This window comes from Doryrhamphus excisus, chromosome 23, assembly GCF_030265055.1.
Source record: "Doryrhamphus excisus isolate RoL2022-K1 chromosome 23, RoL_Dexc_1.0, whole genome shotgun sequence".
Classification (NCBI taxonomy): domain Eukaryota; kingdom Metazoa; phylum Chordata; class Actinopteri; order Syngnathiformes; family Syngnathidae; genus Doryrhamphus; species Doryrhamphus excisus.
The window spans coordinates 1,311,177-1,326,075 of NC_080488.1; the positions used below are offsets into that span (position 1 = coordinate 1,311,177).

Sequence of the window (14,899 nt, forward strand, 5' to 3'; positions counted from 1 at the left end):
AGTGCACCAATTGGTGCATCATTTTCCGATATAGAGTCAGAAAGATCACAGACTTGATTTGGGAAGCAGTCCCTTCATATTGGAAGTTTTTTTTTCCCGAGGTTAGTGATGCGTTACGGATATTCTATAGTTTCGCAGAAGACACCGTGACTGTCGGTCAAGAGGGGAAGTTTGCAAACCAGGGTAGGGGGGCTGGGACTAAAGCGTCACCCACAGAGTTTTAGCCGTCAACATATAAATGGAAAAACCAAGCGTCCCTCAAGTGTCTCGGCCCAGCAGACGTCTCGCTGCTTTGAGCAAGATGTTGCGGTCCTCCGTCCGAGTTCTTTTTCTTCTGCTTTGCTGCTTCGATGCTCTGACCCTCGCAGAGGTCCACCAGGACTTTTCCAAGTGCCTGGATTTCTTTTATAAAGGAACACCGCCGCAGGGCATCAATGCATCCGGATACCAGCCCATATGTCAGCGCTTCAAGAATCGTTACCGCTTTGCCGGCATGTACCACCGTCGGAGCCGAGCGCCATTGTATTCTGCGTACATAATCAGCCTGGCAGACGGGAAACGCCCCAATTCAACATGGCTGTATGAACCACAGGTAAGAGAAGATGCAATGTGTACTAGTGTACTCGGGCCTAATATTCGTAAATTGTTTGTAATGCCTCACGAGAGCTTAGTGTACAATGATGCAGTGCATGTGTGACAGGAAGTAGCGTAAAGGCGGTACCAGAGTGTTCAATTAAACACCTGAAGCTCACGTGTGTTAAAAGCTGCGTGGTAATTATTCTTAATGCTAGACCAGACGGTGGCGCTAAGGCCGTTCCGTTAATCTGCACTCTAAAAATGAATACCGGCTCTACTTATCACGACAATAACGCCTCCATCTTCTCTTTCAGTTGGCCTTCTCTCGTGCCAGCCCCGAAATGAAAGCCTTCACCTCCACCGTGGACCAGAACGTGATGGAGAGTCAAGCGGTGCTTCAGGATTACAAGAATTCCACTTACACCAGGGGCCATCTCAATCCCAGCATGCACCAGAAGACAACAGAAGACCGTGCGGCCACATTCACGCTGACCAACGTTGTCCCACAGCGGGCGGGTTCCAACTCCGGCCCTTGGAATTCCCTGGAGAGGGAAGTGATGAGAAAGTTCAAGGCTTTCTGCGAGGGTCCGATGTACGTGATCACGGGGGCCATGCCTTACGCAGACGGAGCTCGCCGCATCAGTGACCGGGTCTCCGTTCCCGAGTACATGTGGTCCGCCTACTGCTGCCCCGCCTACAAGGCCAAGCTCCCCCGGGATGTGCAACAGATCTTCCCGACATACGCAGCTGTGGGCAGGAATGATCGTTACAGCGGCGAGGAGATTGTGCCCGTTGACCCCAAAGCCAGGGCCTCGGTGTGGGGATACGATGTACGTAAGATGCCACTGGGCACCCTGGAGGGGATCCTGGCACAAAGGCTGGCCATGCCCATTACGTTGTTTGATGGTCGCTGTCAGTAACTGGCACAACTCAAGTCTGTCGTCTTTAATCAATACAATCATTTCATATGTAGCTTATTTCATTTGTAAACCTTAACCATTTTATGGAAGGAACAAATGTTATTGATCTGATAATAAATCTAGATTGCAAATGACTAAGTTGTCTTTTTTTAACATGTTTAAAAAAAACAAACCTAAATAGACTCCTGATCAAAACTTTAATGCTCATTTGTGATAAATTGCTTAATTTTTTCGTTTGTTTCACTCCCATTTTTTTCTTTTTGCATTTTCAAACGCTACCTAGAGCCTCCTTGAGATCCAACAACGCCATTTTCAACTGGTCTTTTAATTTTAATCAGGGGTGTATTTCAAAACAAAAGTAAGGTAATATGGAATATGATCACTGGACATACTCTAATAATAACTCATTATGTATGTTTTTCCTGAACCTTGCGTCTTGTCTTAAAATGACTAGATAAACATGAGAAGTTTAACGTGTTCCGTTGAACACTGACATGTTTATTTTTTAATGCTCACCATAGACAAATATACCAAACAGTAGTTTGTCATGGGAAAAAAAACAATTGTCATCTTTCAAGGAAGTTAAGCATTAATACAAACATAAAAATGTACAATTTATTTTTATAAATAGTTATAGGCTTTATACAAATGAGAAAAGCTTCAGTCCAAATGGCGGACACATTGAAAGAAAGCCATCTGGTTGGTACTGTGCTTGCTTCTCTTCCTTTGTCCGTCCATGATGATCTTGTCTTATTTTGAAAGGACTGCAAACCAGCGAGACAAAGACCGGACACGTTAGTCGCCTAAATTCTACCACATTCAGTTAAAGAAGCTGCTCTGTCCTTTGCAGGTCCACCAGATGGTCCACGTCTCTAAAAACACTGGTGGCTTTTCAGCTGCTCCACGTCGCGGAAGTTGACCCCGCAGGCGGAGCACTGCAGCGTGGCCTTCTCGCCGTTGTGGATCAGCTGGTGTCTCTTCAGGTACTCCACTCGACTGAAGCGCTTCCCGCACGCGTCGCACCCGTAAGGACGCTCGCCTGTGTGGATCCTCTGGTGCCTCTCCAGGTTGCCGAGGCGACTGAAGCTCCGCCCGCACAACGGGCACTGGTGCGGCCTCTCGCCCGTGTGCACCAGATGATGGCGTTCCAGCGAACGCGAGTGAGTGAAGCGCTTCCCGCAAATCTCGCAGCAGTGCGGCCGCTCGGCAGCGCAGGCGCACTCGTGGTTCTTGAGCGCCCACGAGTGGCTGAACGTGTTTCCGCAGTGGGCGCAGGGGAAAATGCTCTCCTCTCCGCCGCTGCTCTGTAAATGGGCGCCACCTAGTGGGCAGGGGTGCTCCTCCATCTCAGCCTCCGTGGTGAACCCGCCCCCGCACTGGGGACAGAAGTGGAGCAGGTCGCCGCCTCCATCCTCTTCCCCGCCGCTCTCGCCGACACTTCCGAGGGCGGGCGGCTGAGGGAGGTGCTCCGACTCCGCCTGCTCTGGTCCCGCCTCTCCATTTGGAGCAGAGTCGTTCTCGCGGGTCTTCTTGCATCTGCCCGACTTCAGCTCCACCGACCTCACGCGGTCCTTTGCCCGGCTTTGTCCTACCTGGTCCTCTCGCTGCAGGGTGGGCGGCTGGGGCTCCGCATCTCCTTCCTGCTCCATCCCGTCCAGTCCGATGTATTTGGGAGGCAGGCCCATCTTGCTGCCCAACCCCGCCTCCGACGCCGGGGTGGCAGCCTGGGGGGCCGTCACGGCCGCCTGCTCGCGGCCGATCTCGGCCCTCAGAGCCGACTCCAAGCCCCTCAGTTCATCCATGGTCATTCCGCTCTCCGATGGCTCCACGGAGCCTCCGTCCCAGCTGTCATCCTCTTTTTTCGTGGAGGCGAGGCTCAGGGGATGATCCGAGACGTCTCCTGAGAAGAACAACCACATGAATGCCCCTTCGAATGTGTGCACGTTTTAACGGCTTCTGGGCTTGTTACCTTCACTTTGGGTTCTGGAACTATTGCAGAGGTTGTGGTTAGGCCGCTCCATCTTCAGAGCCTCCTTGATGAGCCTGAGAGAGGCTGGTTGATATCCCTCCGTGGGAGGAAACTACATGGAGAAGCACAGGAAACAGTTAGCAGGGTTCGAAGCCACGACAAATAGAAGCAGGTAAAATAAGATAAGATATGCCATTATTCGCCCCTCAAAATCCCCTCAAAACCACGAAATCCAAAGAAATACAACAGAATAGGTGCAGGTTCTGGAAGAACTATCAAGCTTTATGTGCTGGTTATTGTGTGTAGCTGCTCTATAGGAGCTGTCCTTATTCTTGTTTACATTGAATCAAACTAAAAGTATGACATATGATTATGTATGTTACTACACGGTCACAGCATGTATGTAAAACCATAAAGACACAGTTTTGGAGGTGCCATTAATTAGTCTCTTTTTACCTGTTCTTATATCTTTAGAACGCACAGAAAAGAGAGACATTTGTTCATGTCTTACCTAAGAATTGCAGATGATGGGCAATTTTTTTAAGTGCAGTCAAAGACCAACCAAAGTGAGTTAATTTGTATTTGTAAACATTAATTTTAGCATCATGGCTAATTCTGTACGTTTGACAAACAGAAACACTGATAGAGTGCATGTTTTCAATGGTAATATAAGATATTGTTATGATTTATATGCTCAATTTTTATTTTTTTTCCCCGCTTCTTTTAGTGCTAGTGATCTTGCGATGTGGAGAGCCCCGCCCCCCACCTCGGGACGCATCTTCTGGAAGCCAGATACCAACACGCCGGTCTCCACTTTGACAACAATCTAAAAGTCTGTATCCTCTTTCTGTGCCGTGTTTGCTCTTCTTCAGAGGAAGTGCAGCTCCCTCACCTCCTCTTTGATGTTAGCCGTCTCCTCCCCCTCGCCGCTGAGGCTGCCCTCCCCTTCCTCATCCTGTATCATGCCTTCCTCATCCTCTTCACACCCGGGGAGCTGGACGAGGTACATCTCCCTGGTATCTTTCCCTCCTTTTCCTCCAGCCGCCGCCACCGCTGCAGCTCCTCCGCAGCCTCCTCCTCCGCCTTCCTCCCACACGCCTCCAGGCCAGCGTCTGCAGTAGGCTGCTGCAGGGCCCTTCTTTGACTTGCCTGCTGAGGAGACAAGACGAGAAGGACACATATGAGGCAGGGGGAGGGCGGTGGTGAGTGGGAGGAGATGATGATGGAGGAAGATCAGAGTGAAAGAAGGGGAGATTGGGGGAGGGCGGTGGTGAGTGGGAGGAGAAAGTGGAGAGGGAGAGTGTAATTATAGTAGAGGAGGAGAGGAAGTGGAGTGTGTGAGAGACGTGATGTGGGAGCGAAGAGCACGGGAGGAGGAGGTGGGGGCAGGGAGGAGGAGAAATGATGGAAGGGAGCGAGGAAGCGTTTCAAAGCACAGGAGAGAGAGTTGAGGGGGAGGTCGAGGACGCAGGGAGCAGGAGGCGGAGGAGGAAGGAAGGGTGGGAGGGAAGGAGGGAGGAAGGGAGGGAGGAAGAGATGACTTCTTGCCAGATGGTTTGCAACAAAACAAGCGTGTCTTGGCGTAAGCCTGATTATGCGGCAACGTTAAACATTGCAGATGGCGAATCGTCGCTTCCACTTACGGTCCGTCTCAACTTTTCGTTTCAGTCTCCCCGCTGCTCCGTCCTCGGCCGCGCCAGCCGCTACGCCGGCGTTGCGGCGCCCGGCGGCCCAGCCCATGCCGTACTTGCGCTCCGTCCTCAGCTTGTTCTCGGTGAGCCTCAGCCGCAGTTTGAGAGCCTCGTTCTCCTTCCTGTTGAGGGACAGCTCCACCAAGTAGTCGGCCACCGTCTCCTGGAAGAGCTTGGTGATCTCGCACACCGACGCTCGGATGAGGCTGTCCATCACGGCCGTCAAATGCGTCTCGAAGGTAGTCACCGATTCCTCCATGGTCGGACCTGATGGGTTCATAAGTTGCTGTTACCATGGTAGCGTTGATGCATTTAGCAAGTATACACAGTACATCTACACGTTGTATTACTACTGTTAACGTAGTTTACTCCTAGCCACCGGCTAGCATCAACACAATGTTGATCAGTAGGTGTCAAACGACATTATTATTATTATTACAGACGTCAATTTAAAAGGCGGTTTTCACGCAGTATATTAAGGAGCGCCACTGGGTCTTCAATGTCAAGTAAATGCCCCAAATAGAACATAAAGGGTATCATTTAACGAATGGGTAAACAAATCAAACACGAATTGAGGAGCAGCAACATAACAGTGGTTGCATATTAGCCACCAGGCTAATTCGCTTTCTAATACGCACCTTGTTTATGACAGAATTGAAGCAAAAGCAAGCGGGTGTAAATCGCACAAAGGCCGTTTGAGTCCGAAGCTTCCGGAGTCTAACTGGAGAGCCGAAATACACGGCGACAAAAGGACCGCGCCATCGAACTTCTCCCGTTTGTCAGCGCCACTGTTTTCCTCTCGCCTCCTCCAACAACTGACTCGATATGCCTGTGCGGACCGCGCATGCGCAGTCACGTCACAACATTACAAGCCAAGAGCAATGGCGGCAGGATAAAACATAACATGATTAACATGATTTCTCATCGATGTGACCGCTAAAGAGGCTTAGAAAACAAACGACTCTTATAAATCAAACAGCTTTGTCACTCTTAACAAATGAATTTATGGTGTCATCCAGGACGGATAGTGGCGCTGTTGGAGATCAACAGGAACTATTTACATATCACGTGACTCCTCCATCAAGAGTCCGCCTCCTCGCAGTCGCAGATTGTGGAAAATCACAGTTAGCGGTTCATTTTTGGAGATATAATTAATCGCAACACAGTCGAAACAATGCCGATGTTTGTTGTGAACACGAACGTAGCTAAATGTGAGGTACCGGCTACTCTGCTAACCGAAGCTACCGATCAGCTAGCTAAAGCTATGGGCAAACCAGCACAGGTAAATCGGGGGACATTGGCTGTAAATGTAAAACGACTGGATTTGTTTTAATGTCATCTTTGTCATTCACCAGTACATTGCCGTGCACATCAACCCGGATCAAATGATGATGTTTGGAGGAAAAGGGGACCCCTGTGCTCTGTGTTCCATCCACAGCATTGGAAAGATCAGCCCCTCTGACAACAAGCAGTACTCTAAACTGCTGTGTGGGTTGCTCAACAAACACCTGGGAATATCTCCTGACAGGTAAGCCAACACACACACACAAGCAATTACCAAGTAAAAAAGTACATGCAGTACTTTACTTGGAGGGGCCCCATCTTCCTGCTCCGTCATTGAGTTCCTTGCCCCTTGTAATACACACATGCATTAGTTTTGATAGCGATTTTACAAAGTTTAGCTACTAATGTTGGCTAGCATCATCATCATCATCACTGAATGCATAGCCTCTAGTAACCACACAATGGATGCAAAATGTTGATCTGAGACTGCTTTTACATACGCGTGCACAGTGAAGGCCACATAAATAAGCCAGTCATTAATATTTTTTACAACTTTGAATTGTGACAAATATAGTTATTTATAGTCTGTTCTCATAAACCATGTTTGGCAACTTTGGTTAGCTGGTGGTGATGTTTTTATGTTTAAAAAAAGTGGAATTTGGAGCTGAAGAGGGACAACAGTGAATAAAATAACGTAACACACTGCAACAAATTTAAGAAAACAGTCCTCCTATGTCCAAGGACGCTATTTACCGAGTTAGTAAGTAATACATATAGTAAATATAGCACAACAATATTTGTATCTACCCATCTTTATTACTAGTAGTGTTTTTTAAAGTTCAAATCAAACCTATTTCTCCGTTTCCATTTCAGGATTTATATCAATTTTTTCAACATGGATGCCAGCAATGTGGCGTGGAACAACTCTACCTTTGGTTGAGACGCAAGTCCTCGGCTAAAACATCATTCCAGCTATATTGAAGAGTCACAATAAAATGGCACCAAGCCACCAACCTTATAGCAGCTTGTCGAGTCACATCATGATCACACTTAAGGCTCTTAGAAGTTTGTTGACTGTAACGATGCACTGATCCTTTCCCATTGCAATAAAGCTAACTTTATAATCCAAACATATGTCTTCTCTCATTGATTGAGAATATACGTATATATATTGTAATATATCCCTTTCATTCATCATTTAGAAGTATTGATATGAATTTCAAATTGTTTTCTCCATGTCAAATTACAATTATAAAACTATAAATATCATATATAATAGCCATATTATAGTCATTTATATCCCTGTATATATCCATACTGTATCATAGTCACAGCCTGTTATAGTTTGTACATATATCTGTCCATTTACAGCTCTATTCTATTTCTACATTTACTTACTAATAAAGTATTTATAAATTAGCACTTCCGGTTGGATGCTAACTGCATTTTGTTGCCCTGTACCAGTGACGTGAGCAATAACAGTAAAGTTTAATCTAATCTATAAAACGTGTTTTGTGTTAACATGTTTGTCTTTCTGAACGGGATTTGATTTTCATGATTTTTTTATTCAGTTAGCGTCTGTTTTCGTCACATTTTGTTACAACAACATAAGCCGTGTCGCCTTTCCCGAGCTAAGGGTGTATATTCGCCTGGCAGACAAAAGTTCGGGACACAATTCTCCCGTGTTATTTTACAGTGACGTAAATTACGGACATGCGCAGTCACTCCGAAGCAAAGGCGCCATCCTCACCTTTTTAAGTTGATGAATTTGGAAGCTGCTGAGTACATCGAGCAAGGTGTCGTCCTTCCGTGGTAGGCTGAATCCTGACTACAGGTAAATTATTTCATAATTCACCATTTCATCATAACTACCCTTTATTGTTAACTTGTTAAATCTGAAAGTTTATGTGTTTTCTTGACCTCAGTTGATCGATTTTTAGTGTCCACCTGCTAGCTAAGACTGCTAAATGTGGCTACATTTTGGTCCACCATCAAGTGGAGGTGTTTAAACCCCCCCAACATATATGGTATCATTCTATTAATAGATATTTACAAACGACATTAAGGTAGCCTTCTTCTCTGTGTGGTCACATGACGTCATCACTCCCTTGCTCCATGTCTCTGACCTCCTGCCTTCTTTTTGTGGTGCAGATGGGAGAGCGTGAAATCAACCTGTCCATGGCGAGCACTAAACCAGCCTCACCGGAGATGGCAGACCACCTATCCAGAAGGTTCAGGGCCCAGATAACCGCAGCCATGGACGCCATCCTCAGAAGCGCCGCGTTGGGGCTGGCAGAGATCTTTGACCGATGCGTGCATGACTACTGCATGCAGCTGGCGGAGAAAGGTGAAGCGATCGCTCGGTTAGAAATGAAGTTGCGCAACACCGAGCGTTTGCTGAAGGAATATGTAGGTGAATGCGACAAAGTAGCGGCGCGGAATGAAACCGAGGGCGACGAGAGACGAGGAGAGGGGGAAGACATCTTGATTACTTCCTGCACAGCTTCACCTGAGAGGAGATTCCAAGGTAGTACCGCTTTTTAGTTGTCTTCAAATATTGGCATATTTGAATAAATGAACACCACCCGTCAAATAAACGGTTCCTTTTTTGCCCCTTGGAGGTCTATGATGACATGTTAAGGATGTCCAAATATTGATCGCCTATGGTGGAATGAACACATATGTGTTGTACACAGCATTAAAAAACAAAAACAAAATCAGTTTTCATGATCGGGAAAAAACCTGATCACATTTTTATGCTAATATCAGATAATTATTGGACCTCCGTACCCTCAAGGTATATAAAAAAATGTATTTTTATGTTTTGCTTTGTTTTTTTGCCAGTACCCGTTGCGTGTATCTCCGAGACCGTGACCAAAGACTACGGTGATATTTGCCCCGGCATTCGATTACGCCAAATATCCATTCCACTGCAGCATTGCCCAGTCATGCCCAGCCCCGAGGTGAGAAAGGAAAATATTAGGTTTTACCAATATGATGGTATGCAATTAGTTGTTGTCAATTTATTTCTGACATGTTGGATGAGGATACCAAGTATAAGTATACAACAAATCAACAAGAAAATCATTAAAATGATGTACTCGGGAACTAGGTACATAGCACACATATCTAAGTTGTGAGTCCTTTGAAATGCACGCTGTAAAAAGTCCTGTTTGTGTTTCAGCCTGAGAGCCGCCGGCGTTCAAAGGGCGGAACAAAAAAAGGTACTTTCAGCTACACTTGTCCCTCGTTTATTGCGGTTAATTGATTCCGGGCTGGACCGCGATGAGTGAATTTCTACTAAGTAGGATTCAGTATTAATAGATGCACTATTTTTGTAGTAGGAAACCTGTTTACAATCTTCAAAATCCTTTTTTTTTAACATTAGAGACTTCTAGACATGGAATAACTTGGTCATCTTTACATTTGTATTACCCAATATATTAGATTAAATCACAGAAAATTTGACATTAATAAGATAACTGTTTTTTTCCCAGACAGGGTACTCCCTGAGGTGGCTATTGTCTCATCAATGTATTGTCATGACAACATTAAATGGCTTTACACTCGTATTACCCAATATAGTAGACATAATAACAGTAAATAGAGATCTAAATAAAACTGGACCTTAATGGCAGGCGGACAGGAAGTGACGTCACAGGTTCAGAGTTGAGTTTTAGCTTTTCCTGAGTAAATTGCCCAAAACAGTAGCTCGTATTGTTATTATGCCTTGAGATAATTTCAACTTGGAATAAATACCAGTGGTCTCACCGAACACTGACACGTAGCGGCTAATGCTAATGCTGCCACATTCACAATTGGAACACCTTTTCGACCTTGTCTTTGTATTTGACCTCATTTAGCCATTTATATGTGTCAATTAGGCCAAGTATAAGTACAACTTGCTACAATATGCATATTTGTAATTAATAAAAGGCTGTATTCAACCATAAAAAAAGCCATCATTTATTAATTTATGGTGAAAAACTGCAATAGATTGATGAATGAATGTAATATTGAATTTTTGTTACATTTTTCACCTTCTCACTTACAGCGTCCTCCCCAAGTGAAAGCCAAAAAGCCCCTCAGCGTCCAAGTATGACCAAACGTGGACTAAGATGTCGTTTACCAGCAAGGAATAACATGAAAGGGTTGCTCCAGGACGCTAAGGAGGAGAATTTGGACCGACCCGTCACAGCAGCAGCTCGTCGAAGAAGTGAAAGAAAACGGCAGCGGCGACGTCCGGCAGACAAAACACGGCGACAAAAAGCAACCACAGAGCAGGTGAAAAGTGATGAAAAAATGTCTTTTTGCAAACTCTGTGACAAGGTGTTTGATACGCCGCTTGCCCAGAATGTGCACAGAAGATTGCACAAGAAGTGCCGAGGCTGCAAAAAAGACTTTTCCCTGCCAAGCGCTCGGAAAAATCACCAACAATTGTGCCCAACACTTAAGAAATCATCGGAAGCAGCACCGTCGGCTCCACTTCCCCAACCCCATCTTGAATTAAGAGACAAAAATCGCAGAACGAAACAGGTGAAGGCCGAGGAGAAAAGCACGCCGTCTCCTGATCCGGACATCCAAAGCTTCTCCTGCATGCGCCGCCATGAGAAGTTCATCGAAATGAGCACGCTGGAAGACCACAAGAGCGTTCATCGAGATCAAAAGCAGTTTCAGTGCTGCTTGTGTTCAAAGCGATTCTGCTACAAGAAGGCCCTCGAAACTCACATCGTCAAATGGCACCAGAACTTTATTCGGCCTGAAGAGGACTTCAAGTGGATGGAACCGATCGAGGACCCGGAGGACCTGGAGAGGATCCTCCCGTGCCACAAGTGTCCCATGACTTTCTGCACCTGCATACAGTTACACAAGGACACAAAGACGAAGCATCCTCCCCAGAAGTAACGGCGTGCCAGCAGTGTGGGGAGAACGTGGATCATCAAGTAGACGACAATCACAGGGAGTGTGCAAACCTCAGTTTTATGGAGACGTTAATCCTGTATATGAGTATTCCTCTTTGTTTTTCAGACGGGTTTTGGATTATTTTTACATAAAACACATTTGTATGAAGATTTTGGTTCCTATTTTGATAGGGTTAAATAAAATAATCTAATTCCCAACAGCAGGCCAGTTTGATGTTTTCTTACAGTCGTATATTGTGTTTCATTTTGTAAAATATCTTTTTAGTTCGAAAACATGCATTTTTACAAATAATTTATATACATTTATATAATTTAGTACGGTCTGTACGAAAGCAGACGGGTCGTTTTTAACAATGAGGTGTTATATGTATTCTCGCGAGAACATTTCATGCCATCCCCAGACGGCAACCTGCTCATAACAGAGGAAACTGCGGCTCTTTTTAATGAATCGGCTTTTTTGGCTCGGCTCACTAAAAAACGACCGTCTCCCAAGTGGCTGCTAAGATTTTATATTGTCTTAAATGAATTAATTACCAAGTTATGTAAAATAATGTACTCATCTAAAATATATCTTTATATTAAGCGTTTATTATAGAAATGAACACGAAAAAAAGCATCATCCTCTTAACATTTGTGTCATTACAGAAGCTCAGCATTCCAAAACAGATCCGTGTGCTGTGTGTTTAATCCCGCCCCTCCCACAGCCCGGTGTGCACACAGGAGTCGTCGCCACACATCTTGACCAATGACATTCATCACCTGCCATTCATTTTAAAGAACCGGTTCCTACAGCCGATTCGTTAACGACCCATATAACACCGACATCACTACCTGCTAGCTTGACTGACGGCTAGTAGCTGCTTCCCCCCCCATATGACAGCCATGTAGGCGGACTGTCACTTTGGCTACAGAGAGGCGATAGATGGTAAATCAAATGTGTCGAGTCATGATTGACGTGTATTTTATTACTTTTAATATAAGCAGGAGTATGTATAATTTAACAACATACACTATTCTCCCTTCTCTACACGTTAGCTAGCACGAAGCTAGCACGTTGTCCCTGGTTAAAAGGGGACAGGTTAAAAGTTGTATGTGTGGCAAAACGTCCTTCAAGACAACATAGAACTGAATATATAAGCTTACAAGCTTGAAGAGTCAAAAACTGGTTAAACATAAAAAGACCACAGCTTAGTTTCTCGTCGCATTTCTCGTCAATGATATCATAACACGGTGTCAATCAACAGCAGAACCGTTGAGGAGCCGACAAGATGGACGTCGTGCGAAGTGCCTTCCACGCCAAGCTGGCCGCTGTCATGGACTCCTTGCTGGCAGCTGCGGTGTGCGAGATCTCCAAGATCTTCGACAGCACCCTGTGTGAGCAGCAGGCGGAGCTGGCGCATAAAACCAAGGAGATCTCCATCCTCCTGGGAAAGCTGGAGCATGTGGAGAAGATGCCGAGGGCGCAAGGAGGGCAGGATGCTGAGGCTTCGACACATGATGGCGTCGACAAAGGTAATCCCCAAGTTGACATGGCGCTTCATCTTGTCCACTAATAATACTTTTCCCGGCACAGGGAAGGACGCATCCTGGCATTCCGAGCCCAAGAAGGAGGTCACATGTCACGATGAGCAGGATTCAGGATTTGCTTACTATTTACGTTCTGATATTTATCTCTATTTTTTATGTGTTTGAAGTCTCCACTGCGAGATGCATCTCAGCCACCGATGCGGTCTTACATGGTCCAGGTCCCAGAGGGAAGTTCTGTCAGCAGAGACCAGGAAAAGACGGATCTCCAGACCGGAATAAAACTCAAATGTGAGTGTCGCTCTCATTGTCAGGCAGGTCAGTATACCTTCTGGAGAAGAACATTGGTTATGGAATGATTGTCATCTCGTGTCTACAGTGTCTCCTTGGCGTCAGTGGAGGCCTTTGGTAGATGACCAACCACAAGATGGAGCTTCACCTCCATTTTGTTCCTCACCACAACCCCATGACCCTTGCCTCGCCCAGCATGAATGTTCAACAGTTTTCGGTGAAGCTCAAGGTGGTGCTTGTGATCTGGAGGAACTGCAGGCTAGCAGCATCAGCTGTTCTTCTCCATCTGGAACCGGTACCACCATAGACACAGCTGGACTCCCATCTGGGTCCCAGGAGAAGCAGACCTCCAATCCCAAGTCAGAGTGCAGACTAAGGGTGGAGCAAGCTGAGGCTCAACAGGATCAGTCGGAGGTTCTCTCATCACCATGGAGACCGAGCGATGACAGCATGGTTAATCACATCAGGCGGACCATATTTAGCAGCAGAGACCTCCCGCCCCCACGGTCCAATTCCCTGTCACCCAAAGCGCGACAAGCACACCCAGCGAGCCTGACTGGAGCGTCCACCGGCGCCAGCGGGCGACCTTACACCTGCCCCTACTGCACCAAATCCTTCACCTACCCCTCCCACCAACGCAGGCACCTGCTACGCCACACGGGGGTCCGCCTGCATCCCTGTCAGTTCTGCGAAAAGAGCTTCCTCACCGCTTCCGAGCTCACCGTTCACACTCGCACGCACACCGGCGAGCGCCCGTTCGGTTGCGCGCAGTGCGGCAAGCGCTTCGCCCGCAGCGGCAATCTGAGAGCTCACCAGCGAGACGTTCACATGCGGAAGAGGCCCTTCGCTTGTACGGAATGTGGGAAGAGGTTCGCCCACAGGGGGAATCTTAGGGTGCACAATCACAGAGTACACCAAGCGGATCTGTTCCACATGGAGGAGCAGCAGGAACAAAGTTTGGGCCCCGTTTGAGGACACCTTTCTTAAAACGCTGGGCTTGCACTTCATAGATATTGTATATCAATTCCCCACGTCTGAGCTTCAAATTTTATGCTTGTACTGGTCATTTGGGTTTTTCACAAATCTTCATTTTAATTAGGCAACCGTTAGCTACTCTTCATAAATAATATTTTTTAATTTGGGTAAAAAAAAGGACTAAGTTTTCTCTATAATGGCTTCTCTACTGCACTTTTTCAATGGTTGGTTTTGCAGCAGTGCAGTTCTAGGAAATATGTTGGCATGAAAATGCAATTAAAATATATTTACAGCGTTTTACTGTAGTAATCTACAGAAAATGTAAACATGCATCAGCTGTTTTTTACTGGGTTGGCTAAACTAGGAAGCACAATACAGTGAAGCACAGTATACCCGGAAACACTTGCTATGCTGGACTATGCTGCTGTAACGCCATTGGCGCCGCCACCACTAGGTGGCAGCATTTCCACGTTACACTACCAAAGTCATTCTTTGTGCTTTTTTGTTGTTGTTGAAGATACTGTATTTGATAAAATGATGTCCTCAGCACGTTTTAATCTGTGACCTATATTTTTCTGATATTTTCCCCTGATCCTTGCACAAATGTGGACGTTTGTCAGCATTAAATGTCTCTTGTTGGTGTAGCTGAGAGCATATGAAATGAAATGAAATGACAGCGTGTTTGTATGTGAGTGAAATTGGTGGAAAATGTGTTGGATTGTTGCTCAACATGATTCATCTCCTGCA

The 14,899-nt window shown here is 46.1% G+C and overlaps 4 protein-coding genes across 5 annotated transcripts; 3 read left to right on the forward strand and 1 right to left on the reverse strand.

Annotated features, from left to right (window-relative positions):
• Window positions 1-1,959: 1,959 nt before the first annotated feature.
• On the reverse strand, window positions 1,960-6,007 carry si:dkeyp-121d2.7 (zinc finger and SCAN domain-containing protein 22). Of its 2 annotated transcripts, none has more exons than XM_058063194.1 (5): window positions 5,795-6,007; window positions 5,109-5,423; window positions 4,358-4,614; window positions 3,466-3,577; window positions 1,960-3,396 (listed from the first exon to the last, which is right to left on the reverse strand). In XM_058063194.1, exons 2-5 carry the CDS (start codon window positions 5,413-5,415, stop codon window positions 2,369-2,371), a joined length of 1,704 nt encoding a protein of 567 aa, XP_057919177.1. In that variant the 5' UTR covers window positions 5,416-5,423; window positions 5,795-6,007; the 3' UTR covers window positions 1,960-2,368. The 2 variants fall into 2 exon arrangements, with proteins under 2 accessions (XP_057919177.1, XP_057919176.1); XM_058063193.1 differs by having other exon boundaries at window positions 4,358-4,617.
• Window positions 6,008-6,037: 30 nt separating this feature from the next.
• On the forward strand, window positions 6,038-7,570 carry mif (macrophage migration inhibitory factor). Its single transcript, XM_058063200.1, has 3 exons — window positions 6,038-6,438; window positions 6,512-6,684; window positions 7,314-7,570. Exons 1-3 carry the CDS (start codon window positions 6,331-6,333, stop codon window positions 7,378-7,380), a joined length of 348 nt encoding a protein of 115 aa, XP_057919183.1. The 5' UTR covers window positions 6,038-6,330; the 3' UTR covers window positions 7,381-7,570.
• Window positions 7,571-8,117: 547 nt separating this feature from the next.
• Window positions 8,118-11,516, forward strand: LOC131110424 (uncharacterized). Its single transcript, XM_058063527.1, has 5 exons — window positions 8,118-8,274; window positions 8,592-8,967; window positions 9,285-9,403; window positions 9,625-9,664; window positions 10,495-11,516. Exons 2-5 carry the CDS (start codon window positions 8,592-8,594, stop codon window positions 11,343-11,345), a joined length of 1,386 nt encoding a protein of 461 aa, XP_057919510.1. The 5' UTR covers window positions 8,118-8,274; the 3' UTR covers window positions 11,346-11,516.
• A 617-nt stretch (window positions 11,517-12,133) lies between these two features.
• LOC131110585 (zinc finger and SCAN domain-containing protein 5B-like) lies at window positions 12,134-14,899 on the forward strand. Its single transcript, XM_058063822.1, has 5 exons — window positions 12,134-12,287; window positions 12,607-12,874; window positions 12,936-12,973; window positions 13,057-13,177; window positions 13,266-14,899. The coding sequence occupies exons 2-5, from the start codon at window positions 12,631-12,633 to the stop codon at window positions 14,147-14,149; spliced, it is 1,287 nt and encodes a 428-aa protein (XP_057919805.1). The 5' UTR covers window positions 12,134-12,287; window positions 12,607-12,630; the 3' UTR covers window positions 14,150-14,899.